The sequence below is a fragment of the Emydura macquarii genome, unplaced genomic scaffold (assembly GCF_026122565.2).
Source record: "Emydura macquarii macquarii isolate MOO-44397 ecotype Brisbane River unplaced genomic scaffold, CSIRO-AGI_Emac_v2 contig_509, whole genome shotgun sequence".
Taxonomy (NCBI): domain Eukaryota; kingdom Metazoa; phylum Chordata; order Testudines; family Chelidae; genus Emydura; species Emydura macquarii.
The window spans coordinates 1,334,044-1,347,463 of record NW_027130646.1 but is presented as its reverse complement, the minus strand read 5'-3'; the positions used below and the strand labels follow the sequence as shown (position 1 = coordinate 1,347,463).

The window sequence follows — 13,420 nt, the reverse complement described above, 5'->3', positions numbered from 1 at the left end:
ATGGGCTCCCCTGCTCCCGTTGGAGGTCTGTTCACAGAGGAGTTCATTCCAGGATCGGGGCCTTAGACTGTAAAATCGAAGGGTAGATGGTTTCCTCTGTGTGTCTGTACAATACCTAGCACAATGGGGCCCCAGTGTGTAACACAGTGGTCCAGGGAACGCCGTTCGGTTTAAGTGTTTGCTTTCCAAGGGCTTCCACCACCCATCAGGTTTCAAAACTAAGCATCCACATGGCCAAGCCCCTTTGAAACGACACTCCCATGCACACCTGCTCCTTGTAACTTTGGGAAACCGCAAGACCAACATATGAATTACAGCTGCCCCAAATCAACAGATCCCACCAGGTTCCAGATTCTTTATGAGTTCCAGGCTTGTTCTTTGCATGACCCAGGCTGCGGCTGATGTCATTTTAATCATGATGGAAATTTTAATACCCCTCAAAGCTTAAAAAAAAAAAAAAAAAGGTTCCAAAAGATTTGATTCCAAAACTTTGCGCAATACAGTAAATGCACCCGGAAAATTGAAGGAATAAGAGAGAGAGAGAGAGAGATTTGTCAATTTAATCCAATCCTAACCTTCCTGTAAGGCACGCAATAGGAGAAAGAAGCTGTGTGTGGGCGGCTATAACATAATATCACTGCTGCAGTCCCTCTGGCTGAGGTTGAGAGTCTGCAATCACAGCAGCAATTTCCCTGCAAATATTTCCGTCACACTTGCTTTTCCATTCTCCTGCCAATTAACGGCATTTCTAAACCACCCAAAACAATGCTCTCTCGGGAATCTTCAATCCAGTCCTGTTACAAATGTTCATTCAGCCTCAAATCCCACCCGGGAGGTTAGGTCAGGGTTAACGTTCCTATTATGCTGATAGGGAAACTGAGGCACCAATTATTGGCAAAGGAAATTCAATAGGCGTTGTGCTCCTTTGACAATCCCAGCCTAAATGACTTGCCAAGATCACACAGCGAGTCCTGATCTGTGACCCGGTCTAAATGCCAGACTGCACGGTGGGACAGAGGAGACACACTGCTACCCCTGCTGGAGACTTCACGTTTGTTCCTTCTTGTTAGTTTTCCTGCCTCCATGGTAAAGGCCTTTCAGGCTGAAAGCGCAGACATGAAAATAACATGACAAAAAACAGAAATGGGTCCCACCAGCCCTTCTCCTGTCCGAGGTCCAGGCACCCCTAAATCTTGGAATGGGTCAGAGCCTAAATCCAGATTCGGATCTGAATTTCGTGGCTGTGTCATGGGCCTGAGCAGAGCCACTCTGGGTGTCAGTCAAAATCATTCTGCCCTCACACTCCAAGCCGAGCTCCCGCTCGCAGCCGTTCCCTGATCCACTCACCACTGAGCTGTCACAGGTCCCTGTATTTACATCCTGGATCTGACCCAGGGCCTCCTCCGGGAGTCCTGCTCTGTTAGCTCCCAGTTGCTTTTAGCTCCTGCTGGCTGATGTGATGCAAACACCCCACAAATGCTGGGCCGGGAGGAATAATCCCCTTTAATGCCGGGGGCTGGCCGCTCTTGTTGATTGAACAAGGCGGTGGCCAGCCACTGGGGGCTTCAGGTTAGCACAGGGCAATGTCCCACCCTGCCTGGCACTCGGAGGGAGGAGGAGGAGGAGGGAGGAAGCAGCAGGAAGTCAGTCTGTGTGCGCGTGGCTGGAACGCGAGCTGCAGCACCTTTGTACCCAGGTCTCTCAGTACAGAGCCAGCTTAGCGTGACAAGCACAGAGCGCCCAGGTCACTACCCGGCACGCGGTACCGGGAACATGTTGGCAGCGGTCAGTCTAGCGAGACCTACAGTGAGGAAGAGAGGAGGACGAAGAGGCAGCATGGAGGGACTCAGACCTCGCCGAACGAAACCAGCAAACGGAAGAGTCACAAGAAACCACCTGGGCTCACCGAGCCACCCTAGGGCAATCGTGGTCCTGTGCCCACACCGCTAACAGCTGAAGTCAGCACGGCACTACCCCACCTGCAACCTGCGCACAGCTTATCACCCCCGCCCCAGCACTGCCTCGACCCACCTCTGCTGAGATACCCGTGCAAGCAACACCTTCCTGTCCCCTGCCACAGCCCTCTGCCGCCCAGGGATTCCTGCCCACGCAGGAAACGGCTGCCTGCCTTCCAAAACGCAGCCAGCTCCACGGCTCTCCACTCGTTCGGGGTTCCCATTTCCTGCCCCAGGGGCTGGCTCTGGGCAACGTCACAGACCTGTCCCTAACTTCCCCTCTCCTTTGCCGTGATTTGGACAACACTGATCTCCTCCCTGTCCCGTCAAGGTTAGTGCAAGCGCCGTCTCCTCCTGCAGCTCCTGTCTCCCGGGCCAGTCTCTCTGTAGCTTTCCATCCCACGGACGCTCCCTCTTCCCAGATCTCACCTGAGAACCTCCCCTTTCGTTTCCTCCTGCTGCTGCTGTTTCTGCCTCAGATCCGCTCCAGGATTATTTACCTCCGCGAAGGGTTGGGGGGACAGTTTGTCTGAATGATGGTACCCAAAATACCCCGGGGTTGTGTGACCATCTCGAATGGTTTGGGCATTCCTCGCTGCAGAAAGCCACGTGATGCCCCAGCTCTTACTCATTCTGATTTTAAAATGGTGTGGCCAAGAAGTGCCCTGATCTTTACCTCCTGTGGGGTTCGGTCACAAGTGGAACAAGACAGGTGGGGTCATGACTCTGGTGCCGGGACAGGTGCAAAGCACTGCAGGATTTGCCTGCATTGGCTGTCTAGCGCTGAAGTAATGGGGCTGTAGTAGCGGGCTAGGATAGGGTGCTGCAGGTCAGGACGGAGGAACCCTGGCAGAGCTGGGGGCAGGAACAGCAGAAGGATTTAGGTGCATGTGTAAGCGGAGGGATGGGCCCACTGTTGTGGGGAACTTTCCTGGCTCACACACTACCCCGGGGGAGTTGGCTAGCAAAAGGATCTGAGTCCCTGCTCCCACTCCCTTTACCCAGAGGCCGGCCTGACCTCGAGGGCTCCCCGCCCACTCTCCTGTGTGATGGAGTCCCTGTAACACCGACAAGGCTGGGCCCAGGATCCCTGGGGCTCAACCCCACAATCTTGTCATGGTCCCGTAGGGCAGGGGCTAGGGTGTCCCCACTGCGGGCACTAACTCTGCACCGGGCGCCTCCCTGCCCCACTGATCAGTGCATGCCGTGCACAGCCATACAATGTATTACACAGACAGCAACCGGACATCACATACACACACTGAAAAGAGGAGAAGGGTTAAAGGCAAACACCCAGCGCTGCCCCTGGCCCGGGGACCCACATGCAGCATCTCTGGGGTGTGCGGGACACTCACAGTCTGTGTCACGTCACAGGGACGCAGCGAGTCAGACATTTGCCCTGGCAGTGGCCACACGCCCCAGGCGCTAGGGGGCAGGGCCCTTCTCCCAGCGTTGGACCCCCTGTCGGGGTCACGATCCCCCTCTGAGTCTGGCCTGTGAGGCCTCTGGGCTGGGGGTGTTGCCCTGCCCAGGGTCCCCCTCGCTCTCCCCAGCTGCTCAGCGCACCCAGCTCCAGGGGGTCCCAGCTCCTGCTCCGCTCTGCTCAGTGCACCTGTGCTCTGCTCTGCTCTGCTCTCTGCCCAGCACAGGCAGCTGCAGCTCACAGGGAGGATGGGACCCCCCCCACAAACCCTGCCTCCCTCCTGGCTCCCTCATTGGCCGCCCCGCCCTGTCAATCAGGCTGACCTGAGTTGGCCTCTCCCCACTGGCCCGGGGGGGCTGTGTCTGTTTTAGGGTCCTGCTTCCTCCAGAGATGCCAAGCAAAGAGACCTGCGCAGGTTCAGTAAGGGGCTAATGGACCCCTGACACATGATGGAGCTGTCTGGGGGCTCCCAGGGCTGGAATAGCAGGGGGTACCCATGGGAAAGGCTGTGGTGCACATCCCCGCACCCCCACTTTGCTTGGCTATCACCACTCTGCTTCCCAGGGCAGGCTCCCGGACAAGATGCTGCGTTTGTATGAAGTTCTCGGGACAGACCCTCCCTGGCGAATAAAACCCAGCTCTCTAAGGCGGCGGTGCTCAACCTAGTTACCACGGTGGGCCACGATGCACTGAGCTGTGTGTTTTGTGGGCCGCATCCACACAACATACACGGGACCTGTATGGCCCTGAGGATGGCACAGCTGTGTGCTGATAGGGCCACAAGCGGCCCGCGGCCGCGGATCAAGAACTAATGCTCTAAGGGGAAAGTGTTATCAGGTAATGAGGTCAGGAAATCAAAGCGTCTGCCGGGGTATCCCACTGGATTTCACAAGCAGCCTGTGTGCGTGTGTGGGTGCACGTCCATGAAGGGGGGAATCTGGTAGGATATGTCAGTTTCGTAATCTGTTCCTCTGAGTGTGTGTGGGTGGGTGCGTGCCCACAACATGTGTGATTGTAGGTACATGATGCGGGTTTGTGTGGTCAGACGTCAGTTTCATTAACTATTCCTCTGTGCGCGTGTGTGTGAGCGAGACAGACAGACAGAACATAAGAACGGCCAGACTGGGTCAGACCAAGGGTCCATCTAGCCCAGTATCCTGCCTTCCGACAGTGCCCAGTGCCAGGTGCTTCAGAGGGCATGAATTTAACAGGTAATCAGCAAGTGATCCAGCCCGTCAACCATTCCCAGCTTCTGGCAAACAGCAATCCCTGCCTGTCCTGGCTAATAGCCATTGATGGACCTATCCTCCATGTATGTGTGTGTGTGTGTGAGCAGCACAGCATGTGTGATTGTGTGTACATGATGGGGTGTGTGTGGCGGGATGTCAGTCTATTCCTCTGTGTGCAGGCATGCCAGCAGAGCCCCCACAGGTGGCGGCGTGCACATGATGGGTGGAAGCCTGGAGGGATATATCCATTTCATGATCTGTTCTGGAACCTGTGAGCACCTGGGTTTGGGAGGAGGGGCCGTGCGCCTGTTTCACTCCTGCGTGGCTGCTGTGTTGGCGTCTGACTGATCCCCGCTCTTCTACTCAGCCAGGTACGGCGATTGCCATAGCTAGTTTGCTGCCAGCCTCATCACCACGACGCATGGCTGCAGGAAGCAGCTGCTTTCCTCTGGGGCGTGGGGACAAGGGTTATTTATGCAGGGGGGAGAGAAAACAGCGTGTGCAAGGAGCTAGCACGAGGCCGGGATGCTAAGGAAGGCTGCGGTGTTACGTGGGTTTTGTTTTCTCCATGCGGAGTTCAACGTGAGGCAGGATTTCAGGAGGCCCTAAATTGTCATAATTTTCCCCTACCATAATTGCTGCAATCTTCCCATCTCTGCCTGCTCCGGTCCATCCCACACACAGCCAGGCTGACCCCTTCTGCCACCATCACAGGCTCTATGCTGACTTCCCTTTGCTGGCTGCATTCCACGGAGCCTTCCCCATAGCCCTGGCCCTGCCAGCCCCTCCTCCTCTACACCCAGCCCTCTTCTCTCTTTGCTCCCTTCTGTCCCCGGGACCCCACGGGTCTGAGATGTTCTGTTCTCTCGCCCCCTGCCCATATGGCCAGACCACCCCACCACGCTCAGCCGCAAAGAGCAATCCAGGCTGAGTGGAGCAGATCAAAGGGAAACAACAAGAAAGAACAAAAGTCAAGTCTCCAGGAGACAGCGCAGCGAAAGAGAGCGGGTGTGTGTGTGCGCGAGAGAGAGAGCGCAAAAGCCAGTTGCCCTCACTCTGCACACAGGAAGCGGGCTTCAAAATGTAAAGGTGCCGTGTGCAGAAAACACAAAGGCTTCAGAATTCCCTGGGGAAGAACAGCCCAGATATTTATCAGCTTCGTGCATATTTTGCTTTACTCTCTGCTGGAACAAGTTAACAGAGCAATTGCACTTGCTGGCTCACCTGCTCCCAGCACACAGCTGCTCTGCTCAGCAGAGGATATTCAGGAGGGGGATTGAATGAAAATGCCAGCTCGGGGTGTAGGTCACGTACCAGCTGCGCTGGTGGAAGCCTGCCCCGTGAGACGCCCCGGGACACGCAGCTGCTGGCTGTGATCTCAGTGGGAATGAAACACTCACTGCAACAGAAGTGAAACCGGAACCTGCCCCCGCGCAGGGACGCTGCGATCTAAACCTCTGCGTGGAGAGAAAGTTTCTCACCCCGGACGAGCTGTGAATTGCATGTGAAAATAGCGGTGTAATTAAATCGCTGCTGTTGAACCTCTTAGCCCTGTTGGCATCTCAGAGACCCCGCTGAAGGGAAAGCCACTGGTGCAGACAGCTGTTCACACCTGGCCAGGCACCTCCCCACTTTGTCAGGGCGGAGGCTGCTCCTGGGGCCCCAGCGGCATTCGAACCCGCCACCCTGGATTCCGAGCGACCGCTGCCCTCACCCCATCATTGGAATCCCTGTGTCACCCTCTTTCCTGCTGCGGGGCGCTCCCTTCAGGACAGGGGAGGCCCTGGTAGCTGGGATCTGTGGGAGTCCTGGGTCCAGGGAGCATGTGGCCTCCTATGCGGCCCTGAGCCACAGACAGACCGGGCAGATCTCAGGGGATCCAGGAGCAATGTGGGGAACCCCCCTGCTTGCTCCCTGAGGGCAGGGATGGGCCTGCCTCTGGTAGGAGAATTTGGGATATGTCCTCCCAGGCAGCTGCTGCTGAGTGTCCTCGGGCGCGTCCGAGAGGACTGAGCAGGGATGAAAGCACCTGGGTGGGCACTGGGAAAATTCAGCTGGTTTCTCTACAAGTTACTCCTGAGAGCCCAGGTTGGGCGGGGCCCCTCCAGGGAATGGCTGGGATGTTCGCTCCTCCAGGGTGCTAGGCAGGGCTGGAACCAGTCCCTGGGGCGGGGGGGCAAAAAGCCCCTCCCCCCACTGCATAAGAACAGCCAGACTGGGTCAGAGACCAACCCAGGATCCTGGCTTCCGACAGCAGCCGGTGCCGGGTGCTTCAGAGGGAATGAACAGACCAGGGCAATTATTCGAGTGATCCATCTCCCAATCCCAGGTTCTGGCAGTCAGAGGTTATGGGACCCCCAGAGTGTGGGGTTCCCTCCTTGCCCATCTCGGCTAATAGCCACTGATGGACCGTGTCTTCTGTGGACTGATCTAGTTCTTTTCTGGACCCACTTATACTTTCGGCCTTCAAAACATCATCTGGCAAGGAGTTCCACAGGTTGAACAGTGCGTTGTTTGGAGAAACAACTTCCTTTGGTTTGTTTTAAACCTGCTGCCCATGAATTTCATGAGGTGACCCCTGGTTCTTGTGATGCGGTAAATAACACTTCCTGATTCACTTTCTCCACCCCAGTCATGATTTCATAGACCTTTGTCATACCCCCTAAGTCGTCTCTTCCCCAAGCTGAGCTGTCCCCATCTTTTTAATCTCTCCTCAGATAGAAGTTGTTCCCTATCCCTCATTGCTCTGGCTGCCCGTCTCTGTACCTTTTCCAAGGCCAATAGATCATTGCTGGGGTGGGGCAACCAGAGCCACAGACACTATTCAAGGCAAGGTGATGCCAGGGGAAACTCACCTTTTCCCTTCAGTTCTGCAGGACTTTCCCCCTAGGCCCAGCTCAAGGGACGTTCTGTAGCGAGGCTGCACACGCACACACACACGCACACACACACACACACACACACGCACACACCAGGTATGGTTCTCCCTCACCTCAACTGCCACACGCTGGGCACAGAGCCCCCCTGTCTCCATGCACATACGCACTGACACACGGGGTACGGTCCCCTACCCACACGCACACACTGACAGACTGGATACCTGCCTCCACACACACACACACACACACACACACACACACACACACTGGGTACGGTGCTCCTCCAGCACACACACAGTGACACTATGGTTACTGTGCCCCCCCGCACACATTCACGGATACAATGGGTACTGCACCCTCCCCCCCCCTTTGCGCACACACTGGGTACGGCGCCCCCTCTGCACACACTCTCTGACACACTGGGCTTGGTGCCACCCAGCACACACTGACACACTGGGCATGATGACCCCACACACACGGACACACCGGGTACGGTGCCCCCCTGCACACACACACACCTCACACACACGCTGACACACTGGATAGGGCACCCCCCAGGCACACACACACAGACACACTAGATATGGCACCTCCTCCACTGACACACTGCGTGTGGTGCCCCACCCCACATACGCACACACTGGTATGTTGGGTACTGTGCTCCCCCGCATACACACACTGACACACTGGGTACACCCCCTGCATGCACACACATACACACTGGGTACACCCCCTGCATACACACACATACACACTGGCTATGGTACTCCACACACACATACTGACACACTAGATATGCCTCCCCAACCCCTGCACACACATTGACACACTAGGTACACCCCCCGCGCACACACACACACACACACACACACTGGGTACAGTACCCACCCCACACACACTGACACACTGGGTATACCCCCCCTTGTACACACATTGACACACCCCTCCCTCACACACACACACACACACATTAACACACTGGATACGCTCCTCCCTCATACACACATACATTGACACACATGCACACTGACACACTGGGAATACCCCCCTTGCACACACATTGACACACTGGATACACCCCTCCCTCACACACACACACACACACACATTAACACACTGGATACACCCCTCCCTCATACACACATACATTGACACACTGAGTATGGTGGCCCCCCTGCACACACACTGACACACTGGGTATACCCCCCCTTGCACACACATTGACACACCCCTCTCTCACACACACACACACACACAGACACGACACACTGGGTATGGCGGACCCCCTGCACACACACTGAAGTTTGGGGCAGCCCTCACTTGCTGACGCCTCCTCCCCGAGTCATTCTGCCCTGGGTAGGGAAAGCCGCATCACACTGACCCTGCCAGGGCCATGTCCCCTAGCCAGGACGCTTACACCCAGGCTCCCACCGGCATTAAAGCCGCTGTGCCTAATCAGAGGGCAGCCCTGCACCAAGAGGATCCAGTCAGGGGCCAACGGCCCCACGTGTCACCCTGAACTGACGGTGTATGTGAGCCACCGCCACCACCCTCCACGGGACGGACTCAGAGCTGCCCAAGTGAGTGTCATTCCTCCTATACTGCTAATGGCCACTGGAGAGCCTCCTTTAGCTTAAGCAGTAGGAGGAAAGAAGACCGGAGTTCTAGTCCCGCTGCTCTGTGGAGGTCAGAATGGCCAGGCTGTGTTAATAGCTGTGTTCCTGTGTGTTGGTAGAAGGCCGTCTAACACCTGTCCACTCCTGGTGTGTGGTCGTGGAAGGGGTTACAAGAAACTTTCCGCCCTGACTGGCACGGCGCAGCCAGGAAGCAGCCACGTGAGGGCAGAGGGAGCCCCGCTGCCTAGGAGGGACGGAGGGGGAGCGAGCCAGGCCCTGAAGTACCTCGGCCGTAAATGACTCAATCCGTACTGTAGTGCAGCAGGGAGAGGGGCAGGCCCACAGGCAGCGGAGATCGGTTCTTATCAGCATGGTAAGAACACACGAGCGGCCAGACTGGGTCAGAGCAAGGCTCCATCCAGCCCCGGAGCCTGTCTTCCGCCCGTGGCCAGTGCCAGGTGCTTGAGAGGGAATGAACAGAAACAGGTAACCGTGGTAACGGAATGACTCAGTTTCCCCAGGGGCGATGGCACTTTCCTCATTTGGAGAGGTGGGGGGATGCTGAACGTGCCCCGGCTTGCTGTCTGGAGGAGGACAGAGACAAGCCCGCTGACCTCAGTAGTCTCGGAAGAACCCATGGGAAGAGAGGGTCCCTTAAGTACCTGGAGCCTCAATAATTATTCACATACAGCGTAGCCCCTTAGCTCATCAGGCTGGACAGCCTTCACCCTTTCCCTCCCCGATTCCTTCGAGTAGTGGTCTGAGGGTGGGGAGAGAGCTGGAGGAGGGGCTGAGTGGAAGGGGCAGGGGGCAATGCAGAATCGCTCCTGGCATGCAGGATAGGCAGCGAGGAAGAGATGCCACTGATGGGGGGCGGGGAGTGTATTTATGTACATACGCACAAGGTAGTCTAAAGTGACCAGAGGCGGCGCTGCAGGGCTGGCCCTGTGTTACCAACGTCCTCTTCTGCTTGGACTCAGAACGGCTCTGTACCTGCACAGAACAGTGTGTATCTCAGGCCCTATACTGCTACCGTCGAAAGGAGAGTCCCTGGGCCCAGCTCAGCCCTTTTCCTTTTAAACACAAAGGGGGAAACTTTCACCGGCACTCTCATTTGTGCTTTGAAAGTCTCCGTCAGGCTGAACTTTGGGAATCCAGCCTGACCATTGTTCGGTTACATCAACTAACTCTGCCGTCAGGTCGTTGGAGTCACGCCAGCAAAGCCGTTCTCAAGGCCTGGCACACGGCTCCCTCGCACAATGGGGTTCTGGCCCACGACTGAGCCTCCTTCCCGCTGCCGCAATACAGACAAATAACAGTGCAACGGACGGTGCTTCTTAGCAAGGAAATACTGTTGACCTGTACTACCCAGACGGGCAGGGCTGGGGTTAGAAATTAAATATGCAGGACGGTGAGTAGCAAAATGCAAACAATAAATCTATTAAAACCCCCAACAACATGTCCATGCAATAGGCCACAACGTGAATCTAGTTCATTTCGCTGATGATGGTAGCAGGGCCAGGTTTTAAAGATATTTAGGCACCCAAAGACCTTTTAAAATTCCAGCATTTGTCTCTTATCCTGTCTTTGGGCCAGTCACTAATAGACAGTGTATTACAGTTCACTCCTGCATTATCAGAGTACATCTATGTCCCTCGCTCCCTCGTGAGTCTGTACTGAACCAATGCTCCCGCCTGGCTTAAGGGGTGCCGTACTGCTACCGGTGCTGTCTTTCACAAGATAGTCTCCTTCTTGTCCCACACGATGGCGTAGTGTTGCTGTGAGCTGTTAACCAGCTGCCACATCCCACCCCAGAAGTGGCTGCATTTCAGTTATGAATAAAACAACCGGTGCATTTCAGTTATGGGTGAATCAGTTTTTATGGCTGAAGAATAATCCACGGAGGGAAAGGGGCTTGGAACTGTAACCTGGACCCAATTTTTGTGGCTGGCCTAGATCCTAAAATCTATGCACTCTGAGATGAGGACCCCATTGTATACACACATAGGGGTGCATAGGGGTGAATGGGGGAAAAGGAGGATGGTTGTCCCCATTTTGCAGATGGGGAAACTGAGGCACCAAAAGGTGCCATGCCCAATGTCACCTAGGGAATCTGTGATTGACCTAACAGCTCCTAAACCAGTGTTTTACCACTAGACCATCCTCCCTGGAGGAGGAGGAGGAGCAGCAGCTCCAGGAGGGGATTTTGAAACCCATACCCTGATCCAAACCTATGAGCATCAGGTACAAGTGGGAAGCAGCAGCTCGGGGCTGAGAGCTCTCCCCAGCTCAGCCCCCACACATCTCACCACAGGCCCAGAGACTCACACCCCGCCCCCACTATTTCCTCCGTCTCTGCAGCAGGAACCTCCCCCGAGTTGCCAGTCAGAACCCAGCACTGGAGGAGGATCTGAGATCCCACTGGGACAGGGAGGCAGGGCCAGCTGAGCCCCTGAGCCAGGACTGCGAGCCAGGCCTCCTGCGCTCGAGCCGAAGCTCTGACTCGCTGGCCGCACTGCTGCGCCTCAGTTTCCCCATTTGTCAAGCGGGACTCCCATTGCCCAGCGGGCCGAGCTGCACTTCACATCAACAGGGAGTGGGGGTGACCCTTAGCCCCCCCGCACCCCAAAATGACCCTGCCGTACTGTAGCCCTGCACACCCCGAGATGAGATGGCAACCCCCCCCCCCACAAACAATCCCGGGCAGCCACCCAGTCTGAGCCCCAGACGATTGCAGGGAGAGTGGCGCGCTCCTGCGTTCATCTGCTCCCAGGAACCGGGCCAGTTTCTGGCCCCACTGCATCTAAACCCGGCCGGGAGGCCACCAGCCCTGAATCCACTTCACTTTCTGCTAGGGACGGCAAAGCCAGGTGGGAAAGCGCAGGCCAGGGGGCACGGAACTGGTTTCCCCCAGCCAGCATCTGTGCAACCCCGGATTCAAGGGGGGGGGGGAGCCAGCTCTGCTCCCCCCGGGCAAGACCCCAGCAGGGGTTTACACGCCAGGATTCCTCAGCAGCCCACACCGCCCTGGCCCGGGGGAAGCCAGAGCCGGGAAGGGAAAACGCCCCCACTGGGGAAATGCAGCCCCCCCCCCGGTGCACCGCCCCTGCAAATCTCCCGGGAGAGGGGCCTGCGCATTGCCAAGACCCCGCCTGTTTATCCAGCGCTTCCTCGGGAAATCAGGCCAGGGAGAGAAGCAAAGGCGAGCCCCCCCCCCCCCCCGGCCCCCCCACTTCGGAAAAGTCCGGCTTCTCCGAGCCTCTCCCGCTGCAGCCGGCCCGGGGCGGCGGGGGGGGACCCAGCCACACGCGCCGGGCAGCCCGAGCGGCCGAGCCGCGGAGAAGGCAGGATGCACCGGGCTCGTAACGTGCATTGAGCGGCGCGCTGGGTGCCCGGAGCCCGCAGCCGCCCTCCCGGGCCATCGCACCCCCCGCACACAAAGCACAGAGCGAGCCCGCCCCCGAACCAGACATGCCCTGGGGTTAGCAGGCTGCCCGGTCCGCCCCCCCCCCCCCCAATAATGCACGAGCAAGGATTCCCCCCCCCACCCACCCACCTTGCAAAAATAAACCACAGATTAACCAACCTGGTTCCTTTGTCTCCCATGGCCCAGGCCACCCTTCCAGCCGCTGGGTCGGGACGGAGCCGAGAGGCGTGGAAAATCCCCAGCTGTGGAGGTGGGAAGCTGCGCGCAGGACCCGCCGCTCTCACACGCACACCGAGCCCGGCTGCAGGCTTCACGACAGCAAGGCGTGTGTCCGTCCGGCTCCGGAGTGCCTTTGTTCCTGCAGCTCACAGACTGGAACAAGCCCGGCTTGTGTGCAGGGCTGTGGAGCCAGCCATGAGATGAAGGGCACGGGCGGAAATCCAAGGCACAGGGACACACACACACACACACACACACACACGGTCCCTTAGAGGGATGTGGCTTTCAGACACGGCTGCTCCATCGCTCCCGCTGTTGCGTCGTACCCAGGCTGACAGCTTCCCCTCTTGCCTCTATGGCGAGAGATCCACCCTCAGGCGGCTCCGAGCAGCACTGCCTCCTGCTCCGGCTTTGCACAATTCAGGGCTGAGCCCTGCACGGCTGCTGCACCCCGTGCGGTGACACGGCTCAGGAAAGGATCCTCTCCACTCTCCCTGCCCACAGCTGCGGGAGAGCGGGGGGCTGACTCTGCTTGTGACCTGTGAACTCGAGCGTGTGTGTGTGTGTGTGTGTGTGTGTGTGAGAAAGAGAGAGCTGGCCACGCTGCACGTCTCCCTGCAGGGGAGTTTGTGTTGCCTGGAAATGTTCTGTGACCCTTCACTTTCTGATTGC

At 57.3% G+C, this 13,420-nt stretch overlaps 1 protein-coding gene across 2 annotated transcripts in view; it reads right to left on the bottom strand.

The window, feature by feature from the left end:
* Positions 1–13,087, bottom strand: part of LOC137147202 (beta-arrestin-1) — a 173,687-nt gene extending 160,600 nt beyond the window's left edge. For both annotated transcript variants that reach the window (XM_067539090.1, XM_067539091.1), the window contains exon 1: positions 12,689–13,087. In XM_067539090.1, the coding sequence (XP_067395191.1) occupies positions 12,689–12,708 (20 nt within the window). In that variant the 5' untranslated portion in view covers positions 12,709–13,087. The remainder of the gene's footprint in view (positions 1–12,688) is intronic.
* Positions 13,088–13,420: the final 333 nt, after the last annotated feature.